Source organism: Sphaeramia orbicularis, chromosome 20, assembly GCF_902148855.1.
Source record: "Sphaeramia orbicularis chromosome 20, fSphaOr1.1, whole genome shotgun sequence".
NCBI lineage: Eukaryota > Metazoa > Chordata > Actinopteri > Kurtiformes > Apogonidae > Sphaeramia > Sphaeramia orbicularis.
Genome location: NC_043976.1, coordinates 18,241,903 through 18,267,883, shown reverse-complemented (window position 1 = coordinate 18,267,883; position 25,981 = coordinate 18,241,903). Strand labels below are relative to the sequence as shown.

Here is a 25,981-nt window from a genome sequence, read left to right as displayed (position 1 = left end):
AGTTCATTACATTCATAAATTATATCAATGGCTAGTCCTGTTGGCCTGAAGGTCTTTTTTCTCTGATTCACAGAGACAATAAAGACAACAGCCCGCAGTGAATCTTGTTGAATTCGACTATATCTCGTGCCTCCACAGATACAGACACAGATCTGCTTTATTTATCCCCAGGAGGGAAATGAATCTTCCATCAGATCAATAAATAAATGAAAGCCCAAATAAGAATAAAATGAAACTAGTAATCATCCCTCTATCAGTCAGGAGACTAAGGTGTTGTAAGGGGTGGAGGATCGTCTGCATCTTAATGAGGATGATCGTTTTGCAGCTTCATCTCCCGTTGGTTAGGATGAACTGATTCTGGATCGTCCAAGATGTCTCCCTCCTTTCCACCACAATACCCGGTAAGTCCAGCTTTCTTTCCAAAAACCAAGCTGAGCCGAAGCGTTCTTTACCAGTCACCTGTGCCTTGGACATAGGTGTAGATTCAAGGGCAGTGGTGTCAAACATGCGGCTTGTGAGCCAAAACCAGCCCGCCAAATGTTCCAATCTGGCCAGCAGGATGAAAGATATTAAGAGTCAAGGATGTTAAAGTCATTTCAGTTCAGGTTCCACATACAGACCAATGGGATCTCACGTAAAATAATAGCATAATAACCTAGAAATAATGACTCCAAATGTTCTTCTTGGTTTAAAATGACAAAAATAACATTGAATCATGAAAATATTTACATTAACAAACTATCCTCTACCAATATCTAAGGGAAATTAAGTGCAATTGACCAATAGTCCACCTGTTATTAAATGTTCTGTGCCTTTGTGGATCAGATCCCTAATGCTCATGTATAAATGGTAAGTTGAGGCATAATGTTTAAATTTTGCTTTTTTTTCTTACGAAATTTCAGTTTTTTCTGGGTATTCACATCTTTTTTTCTTTGAATACTTTATAAATATTTTCATCATTTATTGTTATTATTTCCATTAAAACAAACAGAAAAATTCAGAGCTGTCATTATTTATAGGTTATTATGTTATTGTTATACTGGTTTAGCCCACTTGAGATCAAATTGGGCTGAATGTGGGGCCCCCTGAAAGAAAATGAGTTTGAAACCCCTGTTCAAAGGGGATGCTGGGAATTTGACCGCCTCAATATTTATGTGAATGTCTCGCATGGGAAATAAACTTCAAGTGAATTTTCAGACAAAGACATTCCACCTTAAACTGATTAAAGAAAGGGCACAAACCGATGCAAAATGATTCAGATTCAGGGGTTTGATGCCCTCAGTGTTTAGCCTGTGTATTTGCCTCCCTCCCACTAAAACATAAAATAATCAGGAATTTTATCTTTAAAAAACACACATCAGTGTTAATGATAGATGTAACAATACCAGATATACAAAACAACCCAAAATCTTCAGTGTTTGGTTTAATGGGCTCTTATCATCTGTAACATATAGCTGTTGTTTTAATCTGTTAAAAATATTGTAGATCCCATCATCCCATGATACAGATTTTTATAATATGTCCTAAATGTGAATCCTACATAAACACAATAAATACTGTTGCCCATAAAGTTGGAATAATTTGGTTTTCAGGCACATTCCTGTTTTTTGATTTTTTTTTTTTATTTATTTAAAATGAATTAACATAATGACCCAAACATCCACTGGTGACCAAAATCATCTACTGATATAGAATGTTTAATAACTGTTGATCCACTAATCCTATTAATACATGTAAATAATTGGTGTAAAATGCAGTTTGTCATCTTTTCATGGTCACCAGATATGACCGATTTTAGGCTCGTGAACGTGAAAACACTGTCATCTTCTACAACACTGATTCACCAGTAAAACTCATGGAGTTTAATAAATGACAGTGGATGGACACACTTTGTTTATGTTCAGTTAATGATAGATTTTCCTGAAAAGTCACCTTTTGTTCAGTTTTCTCTGTTTTTGATATAATAACCCTCAACTTTAATCTGAGCTTTAATGAACGTCTACATGATTGATTGATTGATACCTTTATTTCGGTCATGTAAATGACAATTTAATAACAGAAATGTAAATAAATAATAATCAAGAGAATAAGAACAAAGCAAAATGGTAACTTAAAACTGCAACGTCTAAAGCCTCAAAAGTTACATGAGTGAAAAGGAGTAGGTAGAAGTATAAACTTAATCCTACTTCTGATCCTGCCCCTTCAAACCTTTCCATGCTTACTGAAAACAACACTGTCCCAAATTTATCAGCAATTTTGAAACATGTACATTTAGTCACTCATCCATATTACAACACATTCACCAACACATTGAATTAAATATAAGAAAATAGGTGATTTTCACTGAAAACAGAGAAATACAGAGCACATTATTAGAATAAATGGTGATAATCAATTAAAGGTTAAAGCAGGGTGTCAAACATGCAGCCTGGGGGCCAAAACCGGCCCGCCAAAAGTTCCAATCTGGCTAGGTTAAATCTGGATAAATTTGCGAAGTGCAAAAATTACACCAACAATATTAACAATCAAGGATGTCAAACTCATTGTAGTTCAGGTTCCACATTCAGACCAATATGATCTCAAGTAGAATAATAGCATTAAAACCTATAAAGAGGACACCTCCATTTTTCTAGGTTCAACTGGACTAGTTTTGCTGTTTTGAAGCTAAACTAGTCCAGTTGAACCTCAAAGAACTACAAAGAAGAGCAACGACCTGGACAAATGAGAAACTGTTCTTATTTTAGTTCCAAACTCCAAATTTTTAATAATATAATGCTTGCTACAAAATGTTTGTGTAACATTGTGCATTATGCATATGTATAAATGATAAGTTGAGACATAATATTGTTAAAACTGCACTTATTTTTCTTACAAATTTAAGTTTTTTCAGGTTATTCACATGTTTTTTGTTACAGGATAGTTTGTAAATGTAAATATTTTTCATAATTTCATGTTTTTATTACAAAGAGAAAAAGTTGTCATTATTTATGGGTTATGACACTATTACTTTTCTGGTCCGGCCCATTTAAGATCCAAACGGGCTGAAAGAAATGAGTTTGACACTCCTGGATTAAAGGTTAAAAATAGAAAAAATGTCATTTTCATTTTGAAACTGCCACAAAAGTAGTAGTAGTAGAAGTAGTAGTAGCAGTAGTTGTAGTAGTAGTAGCAGTAGTAGTAGTAGTAGTAGTAGTAGTAGTAGCAATAGTCTTTATGGGTTAATCCTAAAAAAAAAAGAGAGAGAGAAAGAGAGAGAGAGACAGAGAAAGAGAGAAGGATAAAAGCAGAATGTTTTACTTTTTTGGTCTCAGGAGGTTAAAGGTCTAACAGAAACTGGGGTTTTGTGGAAACAGTGCGCATAAATGGACCATGTAGTCATATTTGGACTAACACGCGCCGTCACCGTGGAGAGGAGGGGTCCGCGCGCACTTGGTGTATTTCCTCGGCGTCTCCTCGCGCCCCGCTGCCTCCGCCACCGGAGGCGGACAATTAGAGGAAGTAGGTCCGCTGAGCTGCATGGAGTAGTTGGCATTCACTGTCTGTATGGAGGGTAAGTTCAGCAGGCAGGGGGGGACCAAATGTTGGCGATGTATGGAGTCACGACGCACGACGCAAAGCAGTTCGTCATGACCTGAAGTGAATCACGATGGGATTTCTTTGGTGACGTGAAATTTAGGTTAGGCGCAATTAGACATGGCTCGCGGTGCGTAAGCCACCGCGTATAGCTGCTCCTTTAACTCATTCCCTCCCTACTTTTCGCTTTTTTTTTTTTAATTCTTTTTGTTTTATTTGTTCTATTCCTGTGAAGAGCAGACATTTGCGTGTATTTTTTCTCGCGTCCCTGAACTTGCTCAGACTGTGTTTGCCTGCGCCGCGCGTGTGTGTTGTGTGTGTGTGATCCACTGAGGATGCGCTGACGGAGCGCGCGGCTCAACTCAAGTGTTTGACGGATTTCAGTAGGAAGACGCGACCGTGCACCTGTGGACTCCCGTAAAAAAAAAAAAAAAATACAAAACACGCACATGCTTTGAGGTGTTAATTTTTCTTCCTGTACCAGAGGCTCGTTTTTTTAATTTAGTCTCCTCGTAACGCACAGCCCCTGTCGGATGCACGCGTGGATTTTGGGCAGTCGGAGAGCTCGTGTCAGATTCAGCACCGCAGCTCTCATCAGCTCCCGGTCGTCGCGTGTGGATGGGCTCTGTCGGTCTCCGTGGGTTCTCCAGCTCCTAACTACCGGCAACAATGGCATCACACGGCTTCTGGTCTCTTGGTGGAGATAATGCGGGGGCCAATACCGGGAGTCAGAGCCCCAGCACGCGTGAGTGGCTTTTTTTTTTTCCCTGTGTGTGTTTCCAAACCTGGTCTCGTGCCGGATCGGTGTGTCATTCCAGTGCATTGTCTCCAAACCACTCCGGATCCGGACCCGAACGGACCTGCTGTGTTTGTATTAGACCCGTCTGGCTTTTTTTTTTTTTTTTTTTTTTGTCTTGTTTTACCTTTTGCAGCTGCAGGACGCTTAAGGGTTAGAGTTGTTTTGCTGCAAGTTGCATGGTTGGTTTAGTGTTGCAGGTGCTTTTCTAAAGTTGGACTCTGAACCTGAACCTGAACCTTGTCCACCCCCCCACCCCATCCCTCTCTCTCTCTCTCTCTCTCTCTCTTCCAGCCAGGGCTTGGTGCCAGGCGGCGGCCCAGAAATTATCCGGAGGAATTGGATCGAAATTATGTGGTATGTTGTTGTGAGGGGTGTGTGTGTGTGTGTGTGTGTGTGTGTGTATGTGAGGGTGTGTGGGGATCAGGGGCCGCCATTTTCCCATGTGCCTTATTTTACTATTAATTTCCATCCCCGTGATTTAATTGCCTGATGGCTTGTTTTGTGCTTTGCAAAGCGCTGTTAAATGTCGGGGAGGGGGAGAAACCCGGGGAACCGACCGCCAAGCTTCCCCCGCAGACGGCGGAGGGGACCTGCGGCTGCAACAAAACCTGCAACTGCACCAAAACCGGTGTGGTCTTCTCCGACCTCTATTCAACAGGTACAGAACCACAGAAACCCGGATTTATTTCCCGACACCGCCAGACCCCTATCATGCCTCCATGCGTCAAAATATGGCCTAGAATTATCCTCATTCAACGTAAAAATAAAAATAATCCAAATATATCAGCCAGATGATGGATTCATCATAAATCTGTTTGTTTTTTTTTCCATCAGGAATTAGGTCAGTATTTTCAACACTGTGATCATCTTTATTCTTTGTCCTATAGGCAATAAAATACATAATAATATAGCATTTAAAAGACTCCAAAAATAATCTAAACAGATCTCATTTTGATGAAATAAAACATTATCTATGATTTTTTTTTAACCTGTAATAATCTGTTTTGTTGGAGGATTTTTGTCTGTTTCTTAGAGGTCACCTTCAGCAAAACGAGGCGACATAGGGGAAAAAAAATGCAACATAATTATAAAATAAAATACACAGAAATAATATTTTTGCTCCTATTTTAGGCCTAACTAATAATTTCACAGCAAATCTCAAATTGTGGTGTCATTATAAATCCACAAACGTGCATCTTGATGTACATGATAATATTATGTGTCTTTTGCGCATATAAATGTGCGTCTTCTCCATACATGATAGAATATAAATATCAAAATGCTTACCTTTATTGTTTATTTTTTAATCAGCCTATTATTTTTTCCTCCAGATCTTTTGCCTGCTATGGACGGTGACACCAAAACGATGACCTTCCTGCAGGAAGTCGTGGATATTTTACTGGCCTACATCGTGGAATCTTTCGACAGGGAAACGAAAGTTATTGATTTTCATTATCCAAACGAGCTGCTGCAGATGAACAACTGGGAGCTGCAGGACGAACCGGCTACTCTGGATGATATCTTGATCAGCTGTCGCGCCACGCTCAAATACGCCATTAAAACAGGTAGGACAGCATTGCACTAAAAATAAAATAAAGACCTGCACGGTGGCATTTTTTTATTTGCAGTGTTTTTACTGATAGAGCTGTTACTCTCCGTTTTTATTGCTGTATCTTCAGATTTATGAGTAGATAGGCCCAATTTTCGGCCTCTTGGTGCAGGTATTCACTACTTTTTAATTGCAAAATGCATTTATTGTATTAAAATGCACAATTATTGCAAAGAAAAATAGTAAAATGACACCCATAGAAATACACAATAATAGCAGTATGACTAAACTGTGCAGCAAGAATGCAATGATTCTATGACATAAATAAATTCTGCAGTATTTTAAACAAATGCTAAATTGTTCTATTAATTTAATAAGAGCAGGAGTGCAGTTGTTTTTCTTCAGTGATAAGTCTACAAGAAAACAAAAAAATATTTACAGACAGAAATAGGAAAAAGGAGAAAACAGAGGGAGTAAAATGGCGTTATATTAATATGGAAATAAATGCTGCTTGGCTATAAAACAGCAACGTGGAAGTTGTCCTTTTTCCCTCCTCCGTGGCCACTAGACCGATAAATGCGGTGACGCAGTAAATCTGGTTCAGCAAGTAGGAGATAATAGGCTAATAACGGGTCTTCACAGGCCAAGTCCATTATTCTCTCCACAGTGACAGGACAACATTTAACAGCAACACAAAGCAGAGGCAGGAATGAAATACATGCAAAATAAATAAATGAGATGTGATGTTTGCAGTGGATAAATTCTAATGTTGATATCAGACATTAATCATTGAAATCAGCTTGAAAACATGCATTGATCATGAGTATGTGTTCCTCTGCGCCAAAATGTTTTCTCCAGATGTATCAGTGTCATTGCAGCTGCACAACCTGCAATTAAGTTTTTACACCATGACAGAAACTCTGCATAAACACAGACGCTTCCATATTTCAATTTTCCTGGCTGCCATGAGATAAAATGTTGAAATTGCCTCAGCCGGTCTCATCATATACCACCTCCTCTTCTTCTTCTTCTTCATCATTTTTCCCCTCTTTTTGCCTCCTTCTTTCATTCAGCCCACCCCAGATACTTCAATCAGCTCTCCACCGGATTAGACATGGTTGGACTGGCGGCCGATTGGCTCACGTCCACTGCCAACACTAATATGTAAGTATGTGGCCGAGCTGTTTCATCTTGATTTTAACTGACGATAATGGCAATAACAATGAATTCCATTTCCGGGCCCCCTCCACCCGTTCACCCTTCCACCCATTCGTCCCCCCCTCCTGTCTGCTGCTCTGCGTCTGCACCCACTGATAGCAGCATTTTTTTTTTTCACTCAATCACTGCAAATGAAAAGGGTGAAATAAAAGGCAGACCCCACCACCACCACTACCTCCTCCTCCCCCTCTTCCTCACTCCTCCCTTCCCACCCCTCTGCTTTTTATCCCTCCCCCTCACCTCTGATCCCCACGGGGATTCAAGGGGAGAAAATTAGCTCTGAAATTAAATTCAGACTAATCTGGAGCCTAATTTTAGTGCGTGTTTTTGGGATGATAAACTCAGTGAGAGTCAGCCTTGGCAGCTGCAAAACATGCCTGCTGTTTACAGCGGTGCTTTACAGATACACTGCATCTAATTCTGCACGCATTAATAAAACACACCACAACAGTGCAAATACCCAAAATGTATTTATTTATTTTTTCACTGCTGCAGTGTTGATGAAGGCTTAATAAAAGACATAAAAAGAGACACATATGCCTTCAAATTCTGCTTCTTGTTGTATTGAGGTCGGGTTCTTCTAATACGCAATTTATCTTTTTCTTCTTTTTCTGATCAAAACAAGCTTCATCTCATCCTCAACCACAACCTACTGAATATAATCAAGCACATTCAGATAGGGTTTAATTTCTTAAAAATACACATTCACATTACATATTAAAATTAAGTCTCAAATAGCCTGATGAAAATGTCTACATTTGCTAAATAATTGTCTGTGCATTGCAAGTTTTTGGTCTAAGGTTAATAAAACACTTATTTGTATATCTATATATTCTAATTATGGGTGAATAATAAATCACGTAACAGAAATAACACTTTACTGGATCATAGTTTTAGTTTTAATGAATCATGAAATCAAACCATGAGTTAAATTTGCACCTCAAACACTGCTTTTACAAGTGTTTTTTAAGATTGTCTATTTATTGGTTTTAGTTGTTTTTAAATCTAATATACATGTTTTTGGTCTCCTTTAACAGTTCTATTATATTTTAATGTTAAACTTTAGATAATTTAGCACTGAGACCTGATTACTGCATTTTGTTCACATGTTCTACCATGATGAATGAACATTTCTGAACACAATAGGAACTTATTCTTGTTATTTTATATAGATTCTTACATATTTTGTGCAAAAATATATCGGCAAATGAAGTCACTGAGCCCTTTAGACGTTCAGATGAAATAAACCTGTGGACATGTTTCACAGTTATTTTTGTCTTTGTTTTAAATCTAAATATTTAGTTTTATGTACCTTTTTCAAAAAGCCTCATTTCACCGTCCAAATCTAAAAGTGTCCAGAACCAACCCACCTGCAGACAGAAATATCTGTGGCTATTTTTTGGTGATGAGTCATGGTGTATGTAATGTCGTCTGCTCCTCCTCTGGGCACCTGCCGTTATATTTGTGTAACCCGTACCATGTGACTTTCCTCATGTAACAGGTTCACCTATGAGGTGGCTCCTGTCTTTGTGCTGCTCGAATACGTCAGCCTGAAGAAGATGAGGGAAATCATTGGTTGGCCCGACGGACGTGGAGATGGCATTTTCTCTCCTGGTACGTATGCGACGACTGATGCCAACACCCCCCCCTTCCCAATCCAACCCCACCCACTCCATCCACCCCTGTGTTCCACACAAAATGGAAGCGCCTATGTGTGTGTGTGTGTGTGTGTGTGTGTGTGGGTGTGGGTGTGTGTGTGCGTGCGTGTGTTGTAATGTGTCAATTTGCATTTTGATTATATAAATGGACCTCGTTTCAAAGCCAATTAGCATGAAATCATTTTCTTTTTCCAACTTAAGCCCCCTCCCTCGCTTTAATTCCTCACATGCATTTCTGTTTGGCAAATGACGAGGAGCAGTCACTGGAAAATTTAGACTCTGTGATTGGCTGTGACATTGTGGACAGTGAGTGAGCTGATTTCGGATGCTGTGTCATCTCCGGTGAAATGCTCTTCGATTTGCTTTTTACAGAGCATCTTTGTTGTTCCTAAATTCTAAACACACACAGACATTTTCAGACAATGTAATGCTTCGTGTCAGCAAGAAACCCTGCATCACATCCCTGTGAGAGTGGCTGTTAAGGGTGTTATGTGCCAAGTGGCAGAAACATCACTGTCTGAGTCCTGTGTGTCTCCTCTAGGTGGGGCTATTTCCAACATGTATGCCATGCTGCTGGCCCGATTCAAGATGTTCCCAGAAGTGAAGGAGAAAGGAATGTCATCTGTTCCCAGACTGGTGGCCTTCACATCCGAGCATGTAGGCATCTACGTTTCACTCCGGCTCACAAATACTCCCAATGTGTCCGATCTGATCAAACCCTGACATGGCTTTATTCAAACCCAAACCAAGTTTCCTTTGTAATCATCTGCCACATTAGCTCTGACAGTGTCTGATTGGCTTTTCTAAAGTGACTTTCACCCGACCAGCACGGACATAAATCTGACAATATGTGTGTGTGTGTGAAACATCGAAGGACACGAGGTGACTGGTGTGTCTGTCACATTACTATATGTCATCTCCTTCATCTCTAAAGGACGTTTGAGAGATGCTCTGAGCAAAAGCTATTAAACAACACACACACCTTTCACCAGGAGAGCTGTTTGATAAATTTCATGACATTTTTAGTTACTCGCCCCAACCGTGACTCCTTCTTCTTCTTACTAACATTTTTTACAAATTATCGCTGCTGCTACTGCATTTAAACATCTTTTTGTCATGTTTCTGTTATCTTTCAGAGCCATTTTTCAATCAAAAAAGGTGCAGCGGCTCTTGGTATCGGGACAGAAAGTGTGATCTGCATCAAAGCAGATGAAAGGTACAGGATGAATCTCATTTCTGCTTCACACATGATCCATTAACACAGGGCTGTCTAACTCATTTTAGTTCAGGGGCCACATCCTGCCCAATTTGATCTCAAGTGGGCCGGACCAGTACAATGATAACATAAAAACCTGTAAATAATGACAACTCCAAATTTTTCTCTTTTGTTTTAGTGCAAAACAGGAAAATTGAATTATGAAAATGATTATACTTACAAACTATCTTTTCACAAAAAATGTGAAAAACACGAAAAATCTGAAATTTCCGAAGAAAATAAGCACAACTTTAACAACATTATGCCTCTACTTATCATTTACACATGTGCATTACAACTTACAGACCACAGTGATTCAAGTCAGGTCACAGTCAGCTTCGTTGTCAGTTTTGTCATATGTACACTGGATACAGAAAACTGAAAGGACAAAACTCTAAGGCCCCACAGTGCAAAATGAAAATAGTAGGAAAAAATACCATAAAATTAAAAAAAAATAGAATAGAATATAACTATAAACAGAATATAATTATAAACATAGACATAGAACATAATAATAAATAGCAGGGGTTTGAGGAAACAATAAATAACAAAAAAAGACAATAAAAGTGCAACAGTGAAGTTGAACAGATGAGTTACTGAGTTAACCTATTAAGGCACAAAACATTTAGTAACAGTCATAATATTGTTAAAATTTTTCATTTTGGAACTACATTGAGTTTGACGCCCTTGACTGATAATATATTCAGTATAATTTTTGCACTTTGGCCGAACTGGAATCTGTGCCTTATGTTTGACACCGCTGCATTAACATATGGACTTGCAAACAGCTCAAGTAACTAAGGCCTGCCTTTTTGTTTGTTTGCAGCGGTAAAATGATCCCAGCTGACCTTGAGAGAAGAATACTGGAGGCAAAACAGAAGGTAATATAACACACATTATTAAGATTGCTATAAATAGAAGGATATTACTTCACACTGCACCGACTTTATGGCATTCAGTCGAATGAAACAGGAAAATACAGACATGTTTGTGGGTTTGTCTTTGTGCTTGTGCAGGGTTTTGTACCTTTCTTTGTGAGCGCCACTGCAGGCACGACAGTCTACGGCGCCTTCGACCCCCTCATCGCCATCTCCGACATCTGTAAAAAGTACAACATCTGGATGCACGTAGATGTAAGTAAACCAAACAGGAATCCAAAGACCCTGCACTTAGAAGCTTTAAATGCACATGATCTTGTCACAGGAGGGATTTTTTTTTAGTGAGGGTAACGCTCTGAAATCCAGCTCTCACTAGTGAGTTTGACAAATCTATTATGTCTGTCTCGCCTCTACTGCTTTCGCTTGACCCAGATAGGAGCTATAGCCATTTCCTATCTAACACTGGAGATTAGAAAAACTGGAACAGAGGCTGTAAATCATCTCCTCCCCTGACTTCAGCATCATGGGCTCCTCTCACTGAAGGAATCTCTCCTCCCACTCTCTCTATTAATGAAGGTGATTCAGTCCTGACATGGGGGACACCTCTATTAAGACACATAAATGGCCTTGTCTATCATTTATCAATGAGGTGCAATGGAAAAATCTAGTTCTGTTTTTAGAGCAATGGGTCACTGGATGTTTTTGTTGGTAAATGTGCTTTATTTTTTTTGGTTGTGGAAAAGTGTATGTGGTGGATTAGTATTAACACTGAAAAGCAGGGGAAAAAATATGATCCGATTTATGAAAAGTGTGAAGAAAGGAAGATAAAAAGAAAAAAATATGCTTGTTAATGTTCTTCAAACTGCACACTTCCTGTTAAAAGTCTGTAGAATTGAAGTCTTAACTGAGATTCACCATGTAATAGTACATCATAACTTATTAAATCTAACATCCAATGACATATGTTAGCTCTTTGGGTTTTTTCCTTTGATTCATTTCAGTTTCAATCTTTGAAATTGTATTAAAGATACAAACATATGGAATCTCCATTAAATGAAAGAGTCAAAATAAAGATTAAAGAATGTAATTTCATTAACTTAACACATGAAAGTAGACTAATTTTAGTTAATAAAATAAAAAAAATATGGTAAACAATGCAACAGAAACTAAAAAAAGCATGCAGTTCAAATAAGCTTAATTTGTTTTTCTTTTACTTCTTGGTGCTAATGGACCTCTGCTGTTGGCTGATAACTGTCAGTGGTTCATGATACATGAGAATAAATGGCTTTTGAAAATGTGTCTCTTTTAATAAACATATATCTGATGTCATACATTTTTACCATCTTTTCCAGCTTCTATGTCAAACTAATACTAAAACTAAATAAAAAGTAAACACAAACTGGCCTGTACCACACAAAAAAATGCACCTAAAACTAAAAACTACAAGGCAAAATGAAAATAGAGGCGGTGTCAGATCATCTATTTTTATATTTAGTCTTTTGGTTTGGACTGAGAGGAGAGAGCTACAGAAGGAAAATGTGTGAAATTGAAGTGTTTTAATTTCTGATATCAGTTCCTACAGTGCTAAGAAATGTTCATAGATCCATCATTTGTATTTAAAGTGTGTAATTGGTGTGTGTTTCCCATCAGGGGGCATGGGGAGGCAGTCTGCTCATGTCCAGGAGACACAGGTGGAAGCTGGATGGAGTTGAGAGGCAAGTGACATATTCCATGGAAACAAAGAAGGCAGCGTTAACAGCTAATCGTCTCTTTAAATGATGATGGATGATGGTTGTTTTTGTTGACTCCAGGGCCAACTCAGTAACATGGAACCCACACAAGATGATGTCAGTCCCACTGCAATGTTCAGCCCTGCTGGTCCGAGAGGAGGTACACCTGATCACAATTAAACACAACCTCATAATCCCACGCAGGCTTTCCAGCACGTCTGCTTTTGTTTTATTAAACTCATTAATGTCTTCGTACGTAGAAAAAGTAAGGTAAATATTTTTCTGTGTTGGATGTCTGGGCAGGGTTTGATGCAGAACTGCAACCAGATGCACGCCTGCTACCTGTTCCAGCAGGATAAACACTACGACCTTTCCTACGACACTGGAGACAAAGCGCTGCAGTGTGGACGCCACGTGGACATCTTCAAGCTGTGGCTCATGTGGAGAGCCAAGGTAGGGATAGCAAAGACACGACACGGAAGATAGATTATTTTAAGTAAATGTGCAAAAAATAACAGAGAAATTAACTTGTGGCTGAATTTGTGAAGCTTACAGCGATGTCATATGACTAATCATGACACTCTGATTTGATATTTAGAAAATAACATCTTCTTACATAAAATAATCTCAATCAGTTCACTGTTTTTTTCACAAATAAGTAAAATACGCATACAGACTATTAGAAAGACTATTAGAAAATGAAGGATATTTGTGTCAATTTGATGACTACCTGAAAAGCTACCTACAGTATGACAGTAGAGGCCCAGACACTGAATAAAGGACATTAAAATATACTGTTTCTAACATAAAAAAATAGTACATTTTCAGCCCACAAGGCAACATGAGATCAACCAAAAGTCTTAAACTAAAGGTAACGATGGTCCTAAATTAACCTGGAGCCTCCACCTAAATTAACTTTACATTTGTAAACAGCTCAAACCAATTAATTCAGTAAATACAATGAATAGAAATAAATGCAGATATCAGTTGATTTTATGTGGATTTCAGCAACAATTTGACTTCCCTTCCCACTTACTTTGGACATGGAGAGGTGTATTTCTTAATACATTTTGAATTACATACTCAGTATAAACAAAACAAAGCAAAAAAAAAACTAAAGTATTTTTGCTTTTTTCCTGTTATTTACAACCTTAGTGCAACTTTTCATTGAAGCATGCAACTAAATATAAAGTATTAGTGCATAAAATATAACAAGGTAAAGAGAAAACCAATTAAAACTATAAGTGCAAGCAAAATAAATGATAAATATAACATAATTAAGGTCAAAAAAAAAAAAAAATACCAGAAGATCTGCAACTAAAATGAAGATATCATGGTTTAAAGAATCCCAAATGGACTCATGGAACATATTAAGTTTACACTATAGCAGCAAAATAATATGCACTGTTGCTGTTAAAGTTGGAATAATTTTGTTTTCAGACACATTCCTTCTTTTATTCATATTTATACAAATCAGTAATCACCACAGTTACTCTTTATCTATCGGGAATAAGTCCTATTGTCACAATCATTTCATGAAAAGAGATACAAATATTTATTTCAACCTCATGGGCAACAGCGTTTATAATATAACAACAAGAACTGCACAATTAATCAAATCACTGCAGGTTCTCATTTTGTCTGGTTTTGGATTCAGTGACACTGAATAGAGACATTGTATAAACATGAAAAATGAAACTATTTACTGTTTATTAAGTTTTATAATTCTTTGGTACTAGTTCATATTTTTATGTTTGAGAAGAAAATAGATATGTCAGATTGAGTAATTCCCTGCATTTTCCTTGAAAACAAAGCAAATAGACTTAAAACCCAGCATTGGGCACAATAATCACAATATGACCAATAAAACATGAAGCGCTAATAACAACATATCAACAACATGATAAGAAAGGACCACATGGGGACATACTTTCAGACATAAATCCTTAGGTTCTGCTATTGAAATATTATATTTGCTGCACTACAAATACATCTTGAATGTACTCATTTCATACTGCTTTATTTCATCCTTTAACCATTTAGACATCTATTAAAGATATATTGTGTCTGAGTGAAACTGCGTAATTGATTTATTTATTAATTCTACTAAATTCATCTTCCATTTACCTTTGGATATTTCAGATGATATAGCTCCTCTTCTACTATCTTTGACTATTATTAATTTAATCTGGTCTGTTATGTTCCTTTACTTTGCTCATCATGCCTTACTTCTGTCTTCCATCGGTGTTGAAGTATTTCTTTCTTTCGTGTTCCAGGGCACCATCGGGTTCGAGGCTCAGATAGACAAGTGTCTGGAGCTGTCGGAGTATCTCTACAACAAGATCAAGGACAGAGAAGGATACGAGATGGTCTTCGATGGCAAAGTATGTCCACATTTATCTTTCTGTCACCATGAGGGTTATTGGCTGCAGTCATATAACAGGAGAAAAGCGGCTCGCACTGGTCTACGTTGGCCCTTTTACTCCGCTGTATTTAGTGCCATTATGTGTGATTTGATTGGCACGCTGTGTGCTCTGGCTTTGTGTTGGATGAATGCCACTTTTACCTCTAGCTGGCAGTATAATGTGCTGCTATTATGTTTAATGAATAGCATAACGGCCTGTAATTGCTCATATGCATATGAATAGCACAATGTCTGAAATATCCTCCACCAAGCAAAAATACAACAACAAAACGTGTGGCTATGGCAGCGTTATTAAGCTAAAAAGTCCATTTGTAAAGGAGTGCTTGGACACCAGAGTCACTCATACTGAAAGCTCTTTAGTGTTTCAAGGCTTATTGTTTTCCTGCTGAACCACAAAAGGCTGAGGGCATCGAAACCTAGAGGGGATGATGGGAACTAGCCAAGTCCTTTGGGCACCATCCCAGGTGTTCACTTGTCTGTGTCTCCCATTGAGCCGTTCGTTACATCAGTCTGATGTAGAATCTACTGCCCCTGAACCGGTCGCGACGTGTAAATGAGGCCGGTGGGCATGGCCAGTCAGACGGAGGTAATGAATGCTTTTCCATTCGTAGGCGAGGTTTCAGATGCCAAAATACAGCGCTGTGCACAGCTTTCAGACGTAGACAGAGAGAATCTGAAGGGATGCTGGGATCTGACCTAAGGGATTTGCTTTCTAAGACGTTATCAAACAGAATACTACCTGATGCATAAACCTGATGGACTGTAGCTACATTCAGCTGTTATGCGACGACTGTTGGATTTCAGTCATGGATTCTGTATGTATACGTTTTTATGATTGATAGCATATTTGCATCACATTCTGTTAAATTACAAGGAGATTAAAAAAATAAGAATAACTTGTCATTTTCTATCTGTTTTGTCGAAAGTTATTTAACACTCAGGCACCTCATGGAGTGTTTAGATTGTTGTCAATTTACCAGGAACAAACTAACCTTGGTATTACTATTACCTTATAATACTCATTAATACACTTATATGTTGATGTTTTTACTTTAATTTGTTTGAAATCACTCAGAATGGACCTCAATAATTATTTTCATTATATGCAGACAATTCGGCAATCAGTCATTTAATTTATACTATCGCACAAAAGATTAAAATGCCTTTTTTCCACATAAATCAAGATTATGTATTAATATGTTTTTTTTCTCTACGAAGGGCAAATTCAAAAGATCACAATACACAAGAAAAAGGCATCAAATTAACACATGAAATTGAGTGTTTTGACCAAAAAATTACTAAAATTGTTTCCTCGTTGTCTAATAGTTTATAAAATCATTCATGAATCATTTGAGTGTTTGCTGTAAAATTTTGGGTCAGTTCAGGTGAAGCATTATCGATATCACTCTGCTGCTGTGTCTAGTCTGCTGCTGCCTCTTGGAGGTGACAAAGACACATGAGAGGGACAATAGACTGATATCACAAAGAGTACAACTGTTAATAATGAAGAAAACATTATTAGCAGGTGCTTCATTGGGTCAAAACCTGAAATGTAGATGTATAAATTGGAATCAGGAGCTCATCGAGGACAGGGGCAGAATGTATGAAAAACAGAAGTGTAAAAAAGAATCATTTATATTATGAACAGTGATTATTAGTTCTTCATTGCTTCTCATAAATACTAATATGTTCATGTTTTACCTGAATCTGACCCGTCTATACTTGTGTCATGTCCATGTTCTGCTTTTTCCTTCCTCTTATGGCCTGTTTTTGTGTGTTTCGTCAGCCTCAACACACCAATGTCTGCTTCTGGTATCTCCCTCCTGGGATCCGCTACATGGAGGACAAAGAGGAGAGAAAGAAACACTTGCATAAGGTGCGTGAGCTGAGATAAGATGTCTGACTGTAGAACTATGAGCCAACACACCTCACACTGCACTGCACATTGAACTGACTTTTAACCCTTAGATGCATGAGTGTCTGGACCCATGTTAGAATCTGTGTTTTTATGCCACTTTTGTCATTTTGTCATGCTAAAAATAATCAATTGTTTTATATTTTATTATATTTTTTTTCTTTTTAAATGAATTGAATGTAGAGTGAATCAAAGGTTCCAATGAAAGTCCATTGAAAATGAATGACCCACTTATGGAAGCTTGGAGTAATAACACAAAAACAACATTTTCATAAAATGTATGAAAGTTAAGCCATGATGTCAATATTATGTTTTTTTAGGAATACCTGGAATATGAAAAGATAACAACTTTTCATTACAAAGATATTGCAAGAAAACAACCTCACCACTCGTGTATCTAAGGGTATATAATATCCAACTTGACCATCACATGTCATCCTCTCTTAAAAAGACTATTAAAAAAAAACTTTGCAAAGAAAGTTGTGATGATGATGCCAGTGAGGTTGCTGGGGTCTACTAACTGACAATTAGTTCAGACCTACCTAATTAGTTCAGGTCTACAAATCTTTCTCTCAAAAAGTTCTCTAAAACTCAGTTGCCTCTCATTTTCCGATATCTGATTAAAAACACGGACCACAGTCATGCCTCGGTGGTTTGAGAACTTGGCCAGTTTACTCTTTTCCACAGACACTGACACTGATATGAAGGGATGATGTAACGCTGCACAATTAGTTTATCAACTACACCCAAGGTAAACATGAAAACTGAAGGTGCTTTTTTCAGTTTCCACTATAAAATACCATAATGGCTCCCTCTGAGGGAAGTGGAAAAAGTGAATTTAACACTGATTTATGCTTTTACGAAAGCACAAAGACACCTGCAAGAGGTTTAGGAGGAATGTCTGATTATGTGACGACTACTCACTGCACTGCAGCCTCCATACAACGCAGACTGTAATCATCCCACGGCTAAACTGAAAGCAGCATTAATTTAAATCAAAGCAATGCCTCCAAGTCTTAGTGTGTCTAAACTTTTAACTTTATACCCTGAGATTTATTAAAATTCTTCTTCGAATGTGCTGGACCTCTAGATGATTTGAGTCGCAGTAAATTTAAGCCTTTAAGCTGAGGCTGCAGCGAAACTTTAGCCTCAAGTTAGTGAATTTCATGTGCATAGCATTAATTTGAGAATAACGCTTCCAAACCAGTATTTCTCTTATACATCCTCCATTATTAGACATTTCCATGCACTCATTGAACCCTAACCAAAAAAAGGTTGTAGCCTAGCTCTAAATGGGTCATCAATGACATTAGTGTTGTGGGTCAAAATAAGGCATCCAAAGAATGAGATGTATTTTGACTGATCCTTTTAACATCCACTTGGGTCAGGGTTAGAGTTGAGCCATGTTTAATCTGATGTAGTTTAGGTTGTATTTCAGCCAAATGTCAAACAGAAACTAGAAGATCTTCCCTTTCAAATAAAGTCTAATATATGCATTTCCAATTCTTCTGTTACAATCTTAACCCCTAACCCTAAAGTGGTTTCAAGCCAGAGCCAAGTAATTCAATCTTTTTTCCATCTATCCATCCATCCATCCATCCAGCTAAACAATATCTGTTTAAACATGTCTCATATCTATCGTTAGGCCTAGGATTATAACAGAAGAACTGAATCAGAGCCATAGGGTGTATTCACACTTACTTCATTTGGTCTGTTTAAAATGGACCAGAGTTCATTTCCCCTGAAAGTCCGGACTTTTTTTTTTAGGTGTGAATGCAAACATGTGAACTTTGATTCGAATCAAACAAGTGGACTGAGACCACCAAGAAGGGGTGATCTCAGTCCACCTCAGACTGGGACATTACTAATGATGTGGTGTGTATGTCTTTATTTTATACACTGATGCCCATGAAGTTAGAATGACTATTTTGTACCTTTTCTCATGCAATGAATATGATAATGTGATTTTTTTTTTTTTTTGATAAAGTGTAACTGTACCTGGTCAAAGGTGATATACTGATGTGTAAATATGAATAAAAAGAAGAATGTGTCTGAAAACAAAATTATTCCAACATTATGGGTGACAGTGTAGAACTTTTTAACATCCACTCTTTCATTTTGTCTGAAATGCATGTCTTGGACTTGTTTTGAAAGAGAACATCTTCTAGTTCCTGGTTGAACATGTGGCTAAAACTCAACCCCAACTACAACAGTGTGAATACAAATCTAACCCTAACCTTAAAATGGGTTACCTGTGACTTGCTGGATGTTGTAAATATTTCTGAGGTAGATATTCTGAATGTTTCCTCTGTAAAATGTCTGAAGATTAGTGCTGGCAAAAACCTCGGAGCGTGCGTCTCTAACTTGTAATTGAATCTGCCAAGGCTCCTCGCGGCAAAACTCCACACCGCCATCAAGACTCGGCTGTGCGCAAAATAAATGACTGTCACTGCTTCACTCACTGAGATAAACTCTCATCTTGGCAGCTGCAGTCAGAGGTTTTTTTTTTTTAGGTTTTTTTTTTTTTTTTTTTTTTTTTGTGGTTTTCTGATGTCAGATTTAGTTGTCATTCTGCTCAGGAGATAATGGCTACACGGGCTGAGATCACAGTAATCTGAGAGGGAAATAGGACACACACAAAAAAAGAAAACATAATGTGATTGGACATGTCTCTAAAAGTATGGTCAGAAATGTTTTAGAAGGACAGGATCAAAAGGTATTTAAGTCCACAAAAGACAAGACGCCACTTCTCAAGTTCACCCATTTACTGAACGATATCATCTACTCTGGAATGTGGGTGTAATCACTATATGTACATGATTCACCTTTCCAAATCACATGATTACTGTCTTTTCCTTATTGTACTACATTGTATTGAATGGAACACTATCATCATTTCTGAAATTTGGTTAATTTGCATTCATATACTATATACTATATAATCATATACTTCAACTGACCCAGTGTTTGTAAACTGACGGAACATGGATGTGAGTTGTTTCATTACAGAAAAATGACATTTGTTAGCTAGGTCTGAAACATGTTTCAGGCCAAGGACCCAAACTGATGAAGAGATGGGGCAGGGACTTCCTACTATATATATGTTTACACATATGTGCACATAAGTTTAAAGGTGTAAGTGATGGTTCCAATGAGGAAAAGTGAGCATATAGACTTTTTCTGCCTTTTTATCCTTGTCTCTTCTGTCTGCGTCCCATGCTGTTTGTGTTGATCCTGGCGTCATAATAGGCGTCCACGTGAAACACAACAGTGGAGCCAATGTTTAGCAGCTGCAAAATTAAAGAAACAAACCTTCAATTTAGGAAAACTGTAATTGAATCATTTTTCTAATTGATTCAAGACGTTTAAAGGAGCTGTATGTAAGAACTATATTCCAGGTAATCCTAAAATGACCCTGATATATCACCAAACATTAAGGAATCATGTTAATTTCAAATACTGATATCACTGACAGTAGAAGCCCAGCCAGATTATACACATTTGAAAAGCTAAGTGTCAGCCCAAAAGTAATGTTTGTGTTTTGGTCTGTTGCTCCATCTATCACCTATCTCCCAATCACGAAGTCAGTAGCATTTCGGCATCCAGGTTACCAGTTCCCCCTGAGCTGCAGTAGGAACATTTCTGATCACAAATGTCTGACGTTACTAAACCTAAACGGCTTCTTATTATTCCCAAATACGTCGTGACAAAGTGAGAAACAAAACAAGAATATGTATAGGAGATGCTTTCTTGCCGCCGGGCCAAAAATATACAAATTTTGTAAATGACATGTAAATTCTAGTACAAATGACATTGTGGTGATTTAAGGGAAATGCATTATGGAGCCGATGGTGGAAATTTGGCAGAGACAGGGAGGAAAGTTCACAAGTACAGCCGTTCCAATTACAGAGACACTTGCATTCTGAGGAAGTCCGTTCTATGGGACCTTTCTTACCAAGACCAAACTCTCTGGGTTCACAAGACCGTACTCTCTGTTCTTGATATTGAGAAACAGCAGGTGTAGGACTCGTCGCTTACGATGGTAGCTCTTTGTAGTAGGCGCTCATGCTGGATCTGGCAACCCCTAGTTTGTAGGTGGTGGTGGGGGTGGGGGGGTTACCACACTCTACAGTATTTTGAATGTGACTGCAGTACCAGTTTTGGCAACAAGCCTACATACGGCTCCTTTAACTGATTAATTGTTTCAGTTCCAAAACATACTAAATTGCTGTTTTTCACTTTTATTCAAAGGTCCAAATAAAAAGTAGAGGGCGAGAGAGCCAACACCCAGATGTCAACAGTGGTATAATAGTTGTAATTCCATTATTTTGAAGGTCTTTTCCCTTCGAGTAAAACCTGACGAACAAACTAAAACTATCCAATTCCTCAAAATATGAATAAATCTAAAACTAAACTGTCATCAAAATCAACTGAACATGATTTTCATTGTGCCTAATTGCTGCCAACATTAACGACCCTTGTATGTATTGGATGTTGTCAGGTTGCCCCGGTGATAAAAGCCAGGATGATGGAGTACGGGACGACCATGGTCAGCTACCAACCGCAAGGAGACAAGGTCAACTTTTTCCGCATGGTGATCTCAAATCCCGCTGCTACCTTCGAGGACATCGACTTTCTTATTGAGGAGATCGAACGACTCGGCCAAGACCTATAAGACTCATCATCTGAATCCTCCTGTACTTTCCTCCCCTTGACGGCTGAATTGTTTGTGGTGAATGTACTGGTAAACTTTTCTCTTCTTTTCTCTCTTCCCTCCAAAGTCATATATTTAAAGAGTATATTTGAGGAAAAAAAGATATACAGATATATCCATATATTATGTATTGTAGCTTTTCTGTGGACTGTCTGGGTCCAAAGCTATGTAAAAGTGCTTCTGTCTACATTTCCTATAGTGTAATAGATTCCAGAGTAGTGTAAGTGATGTAACTTTATATGTACTTTTTGTGATATGAAAATGCTTGTGCAATAGGTTGATGAGGAAGAATTTATTTTTTAATCATTCCCATTTGCAGAGTATGTCGTTAAGTGCCAAATGTGGTTGTGTTCTATTGTAACTGAACATTTTAAACTAACAGTTTAAAACAAAAAAAAGCACTTCACTTTACCTCAGCTTGATCAACTGCCTTTTACATCTGCACATAGGACTACTTTGGATAATAAATTCTCTCTTTGCTGGTGATGTATTGAAATACCGGCGTATGTAAAAGAACTAGCCCAACCAGAACCAGTCATGTGAAATAGGAAAAGAAGGAAGGAAAAAGTTGAGTTTGATGAATCAGTTACATAACCCTACATCACTTTTGACAGGATGGTCTGCAGCTAATTTGACATGTTTGCTTGTTACTCTTATTAAACCTATTTTGTTTGACGTTGCCAGCTAATGCACATATGAAAATGGGACCATTTCTAATCCAGCCGTACATTTAGCTGAGCTGAGTGTAATTAACGTGTCATATGAGGGTTCAAATAGTGAATAGTTGTGCCATTACAGGTAATATAAAGCTACAAACCTTAATATTTTATTCATTAAAACTCCAATTGGGCGACCAAAGACATTCCTGAGAAAATCAGAATGTATTTGCTGGAAGAAACAAGCTAGTGCTAAGGATATGACGCAGTGTGGAAAACTATATAGTTTATTTTCTGATGCGAAATACTCTCTCTCTTAAACTTGTAACTTTAAAAATGTAAACTTCTAATCTACACTTTAAGACTCAGAGGGGTTTTTTTGTCAGATGAGCACTTAATGAAAGAGCCAGGATGTTACAAAACCGAAATAAAGGTGCAATAATGGGTTGAAAATATATAAATATATATATATGGGAACTTCACCAGATTTGCAGCTATAGTATACCTGACATCACTTGCACTAAATCATCAGGGGGAGAAGAAGGAGTATCCCTTTTAACATTGCAACTGAGATTTCTTCTTTATTCATTCACAAGCAATATTGGAGAATGGGTCCGATCAAAAAAATTTCAAACTAAACAGTGAATTCAAGTGTACAATAGTTAAGGATAATCAAGTTTCCAGACCAAATGCACAGTAGTTAGCAAAGATTAAAAATAAATAAATAAAATTTAAAAAACAAAAAAACAAACAAAAAAAGAGTTCATTGTACATGTAGGCAGATTAGTTGAAGGAATGTGAACCCTGATTTCCAAAGCAGAGGTTCTGTAGCATTTTTCATTAGAACAAGTTAGAAAAGCACAATTTGCTCAACATGGTCGGTCAGTGTACAATCACTTTTGATCATAGATTGTAAATAGAATTTCAAGATGTCCTAAGTACATATCTTTGTGTATACATATGTGTATATAAGACATATAACCAGAGACTATTTGTGAGGTAAAGTTAATCATATTTTCTCTATCTCCAATATAGATTACCTGTATTTTCATCCTGTTAGTCCAAAAGGCTTTTTTCCTGTGTGTATGTGCGTCCAATACTTGACTTGGTTTGTGACTCTTCTAGCTATTTCAAAGAAAACGTGTTTCAGGGACTGGCTTTAAAAGAATTTGACAGATTTCGCCTTGAAATACTTACAGAGTCTCAGAGACGTGAGACAGGAGTTTGGGTTTTCCAACGAATATGCAAAAGCCATTTTAACTCTGAAGCCGTGTATTTTTTTGTTTGTTTGTTTGTTTTGTTTTCTTTTGTGCACAAGTGATACTTGACGGCATGTGCCAATGTGTACCTTAGTGTGTTTGTAACTGTGTTGCCTTAGTATCAATTTGCCAGTATTGTCTAGTTTTTTCCTCCAAAAGGGGAGGTCGTGCACTTTAGAGTATACACATGACCTAATAATGTGCAATGTCTGATGGTTGTTCATAAGTGGATGTTAAAAAAATTCGACTTAAAACATGTAACTTAAGCTTGTTGGTTTGAATGTGTCTCCAATCAAGGGTCTGTTTGAAATGATTTATTATTGTTATTATTACTATTATTATTAATAACATGTTTTACTTATTGCTGTCTTACATTCCACCATAGAGTAGCCTGAAGTTTTACATTCCATGTGGATGATTTGCTGCTTTCGTACTCGTGCAAAGTTTGTGTTTGTGCTGGTCATTTTTGGACATTAGCTAACTCCATTACTAAGCTAATATCTGTCTCCGTTGCAAACGCTTCGACAAACAACCACAATACACTGATTTCTATGTTGAGGTTTTTGAGACCTTCCATGAAAATCCTCCTCATGGCCCACATTCACGCTAAAGACCTCAACACTGATAAGAGTTTAACGCTAACTGTTCATTCCATTGCAACAAAGCTACTTTTCTGCCTTCCGGAACTGAAGGCTGTTCCAAAAAGTATGGCTGTATCACTAACCTCTTAGTCCATAGTTGTTGCTACTGTCAAACAAAACATAAACCACTGATGAAAAGTGAAAGCTAATTGTTAACGTTTACATTGTTAGCATGAATCCATCAACTGCGTTTTACTTCTGGGATTAAACAGACATGTATATATCTCACAATTATCTCACATCTTTGCTATTGTCTCATGTAACATAGTCGCATAGTAATGTTAGCAAGGAGGTGGTTGAATGCTAATGTTAGCTGTATTTTAGCTTCCCGCTCTAAGAGTAAAATGGCCGCCGCATGAACATAGCCTTCCTTCTGCGCACCACTATCTATCGCTAGCTTTGAAATGCAGTTATCTAACCGAACGTCTAATTCTGCCAGCACTACAGACTCCGACACAAACCTGGTGTGAGAACGGAAGCATATCGTCCATACTGAACCTTTGAGACAGTTTCAAAATTCTCCATTTCTTTCTAAACTGGCGTACACACCGTGACACGGACGACATCACTTTATTGCAGCTTCAAAAGAATCTCACTGTGGTAGTCTTGGAAAGCCAGACATGTTGTTTCTCTTGCTGCTGCTGCTGCTGCTGCTAGACCTGCTTCCTTTGCACGTGCATGCGATGCCTTGCCTATCCAGCTTGTTTGATATACTGTCCTATATATCTATTTCTATATCTATATCGACATATATACAGTTCTGTGTAGCTCTGTAATTAGCTTTAGTGTCCGATGTATAACTCAGCCTGTAGATTAGTGCACTGTCGCTCTAGCCTTTACATGTGATCTGTGTCTTTGGCTTCCTGTGGAGTTTTCCTGTGCTGCCAGCATGCTAACCTCGCCTAGCATTGTACTCCTATCTGCGCTTGATCTGACTATCTCTATCCTCTGTCTTTCTCTTCTGCTTGAAGACTGTCGCCGCTCTAGCGTATTATATCTATATGTGTAGTCCCTCAGCATGTCTTTCTGAAAGCTTTTCTCTGCTCTGCACCTGTATGACCTTTCTCTCTTTCTCTTCCGCTTCGCCCTCTGGTAGCAGTATCCTCGGCGCTTTCCTCTAACGTTTCTCGACTACCCGCCGTCTTCGTGTGTCTGAGGCAGTATGTTGACGTGTCATAGTGTCACCGCGTCATTTTATCGGGCCTTCCTAATCCGAATGACATGGAGTTACGAATGACCGTTAAAATTTGGCATAAGATTTGGCGTAACAACTGCTCCCTTGTCATTCGGAATAGCGTAAATGGAATGACAGCTAGAATGGGAATGACAGATGACTTCGAATAATGAAAAACAACGTGTCGGTTTCCTGGCTGGCTGGCTTCTAGTAAATATAGTGAACAGAATATGGAAGTAAGAGCATTTACCCCCTGAAGTGAGCTGTCGGTGTAGCCCTGGTCTAAGAATGGATAATACATTACACTGGTCTACAAGGAAAATGCTTTCAGAATAAAAGTAATGAAATTTTACCACGAGAGTCACTGATAAAGAAAAATCAAGTCAAAAATGCTGGTTGGCTGAACTTTCCAAGCTACAGCCTTGGATCAAAATGTGAAATTCAAGAATTAACGTGAGAATGGGTTTGACTCAAAAGGAATATTCGTCTCAGAGCTACAAGATCTACTTCAAAACACTGTCTGCACATTAGAATACA

General features: G+C 38.0%; 1 protein-coding gene across 1 annotated transcript; it reads left to right on the top strand.

Annotated features, from left to right (window-relative positions):
• Positions 1-3,433: 3,433 nt before the first annotated feature.
• gad2 (glutamate decarboxylase 2) lies at positions 3,434-23,129 on the top strand. Its single transcript, XM_030122869.1, has 17 exons — positions 3,434-3,550; positions 4,097-4,318; positions 4,664-4,726; positions 4,887-5,030; positions 5,704-5,937; positions 6,995-7,085; positions 8,641-8,753; positions 9,339-9,454; positions 9,934-10,013; positions 10,879-10,933; positions 11,069-11,185; positions 12,581-12,645; positions 12,742-12,820; positions 12,964-13,113; positions 14,937-15,044; positions 16,872-16,961; positions 21,502-23,129. Exons 2-17 carry the CDS (start codon positions 4,243-4,245, stop codon positions 21,673-21,675), a joined length of 1,755 nt encoding a protein of 584 aa, XP_029978729.1. The 5' UTR covers positions 3,434-3,550; positions 4,097-4,242; the 3' UTR covers positions 21,676-23,129.
• The last annotated feature ends 2,852 nt before the right edge of the window (positions 23,130-25,981 follow it).

What these genes read in the sequence shown, in the direction of transcription:
- gad2 (XM_030122869.1), top strand. Translation starts at nt 4,243, where the DNA reads ATGGCATCACACGGCTTCTGGTCTCTTGGTGGAGATAATGCGGGGGCC. An exon ending in CAAATACGCCATTAAAACAG is followed by an intron (nt 5,938 to 6,994) that starts GTAGGACAGCAT and finishes TCTTTCATTCAG; the next exon opens with CCCACCCCAGATACTTCAAT. An exon ending in AGATGGCATTTTCTCTCCTG is followed by an intron (nt 8,754 to 9,338) that starts GTACGTATGCGA and finishes TGTCTCCTCTAG; the next exon opens with GTGGGGCTATTTCCAACATG.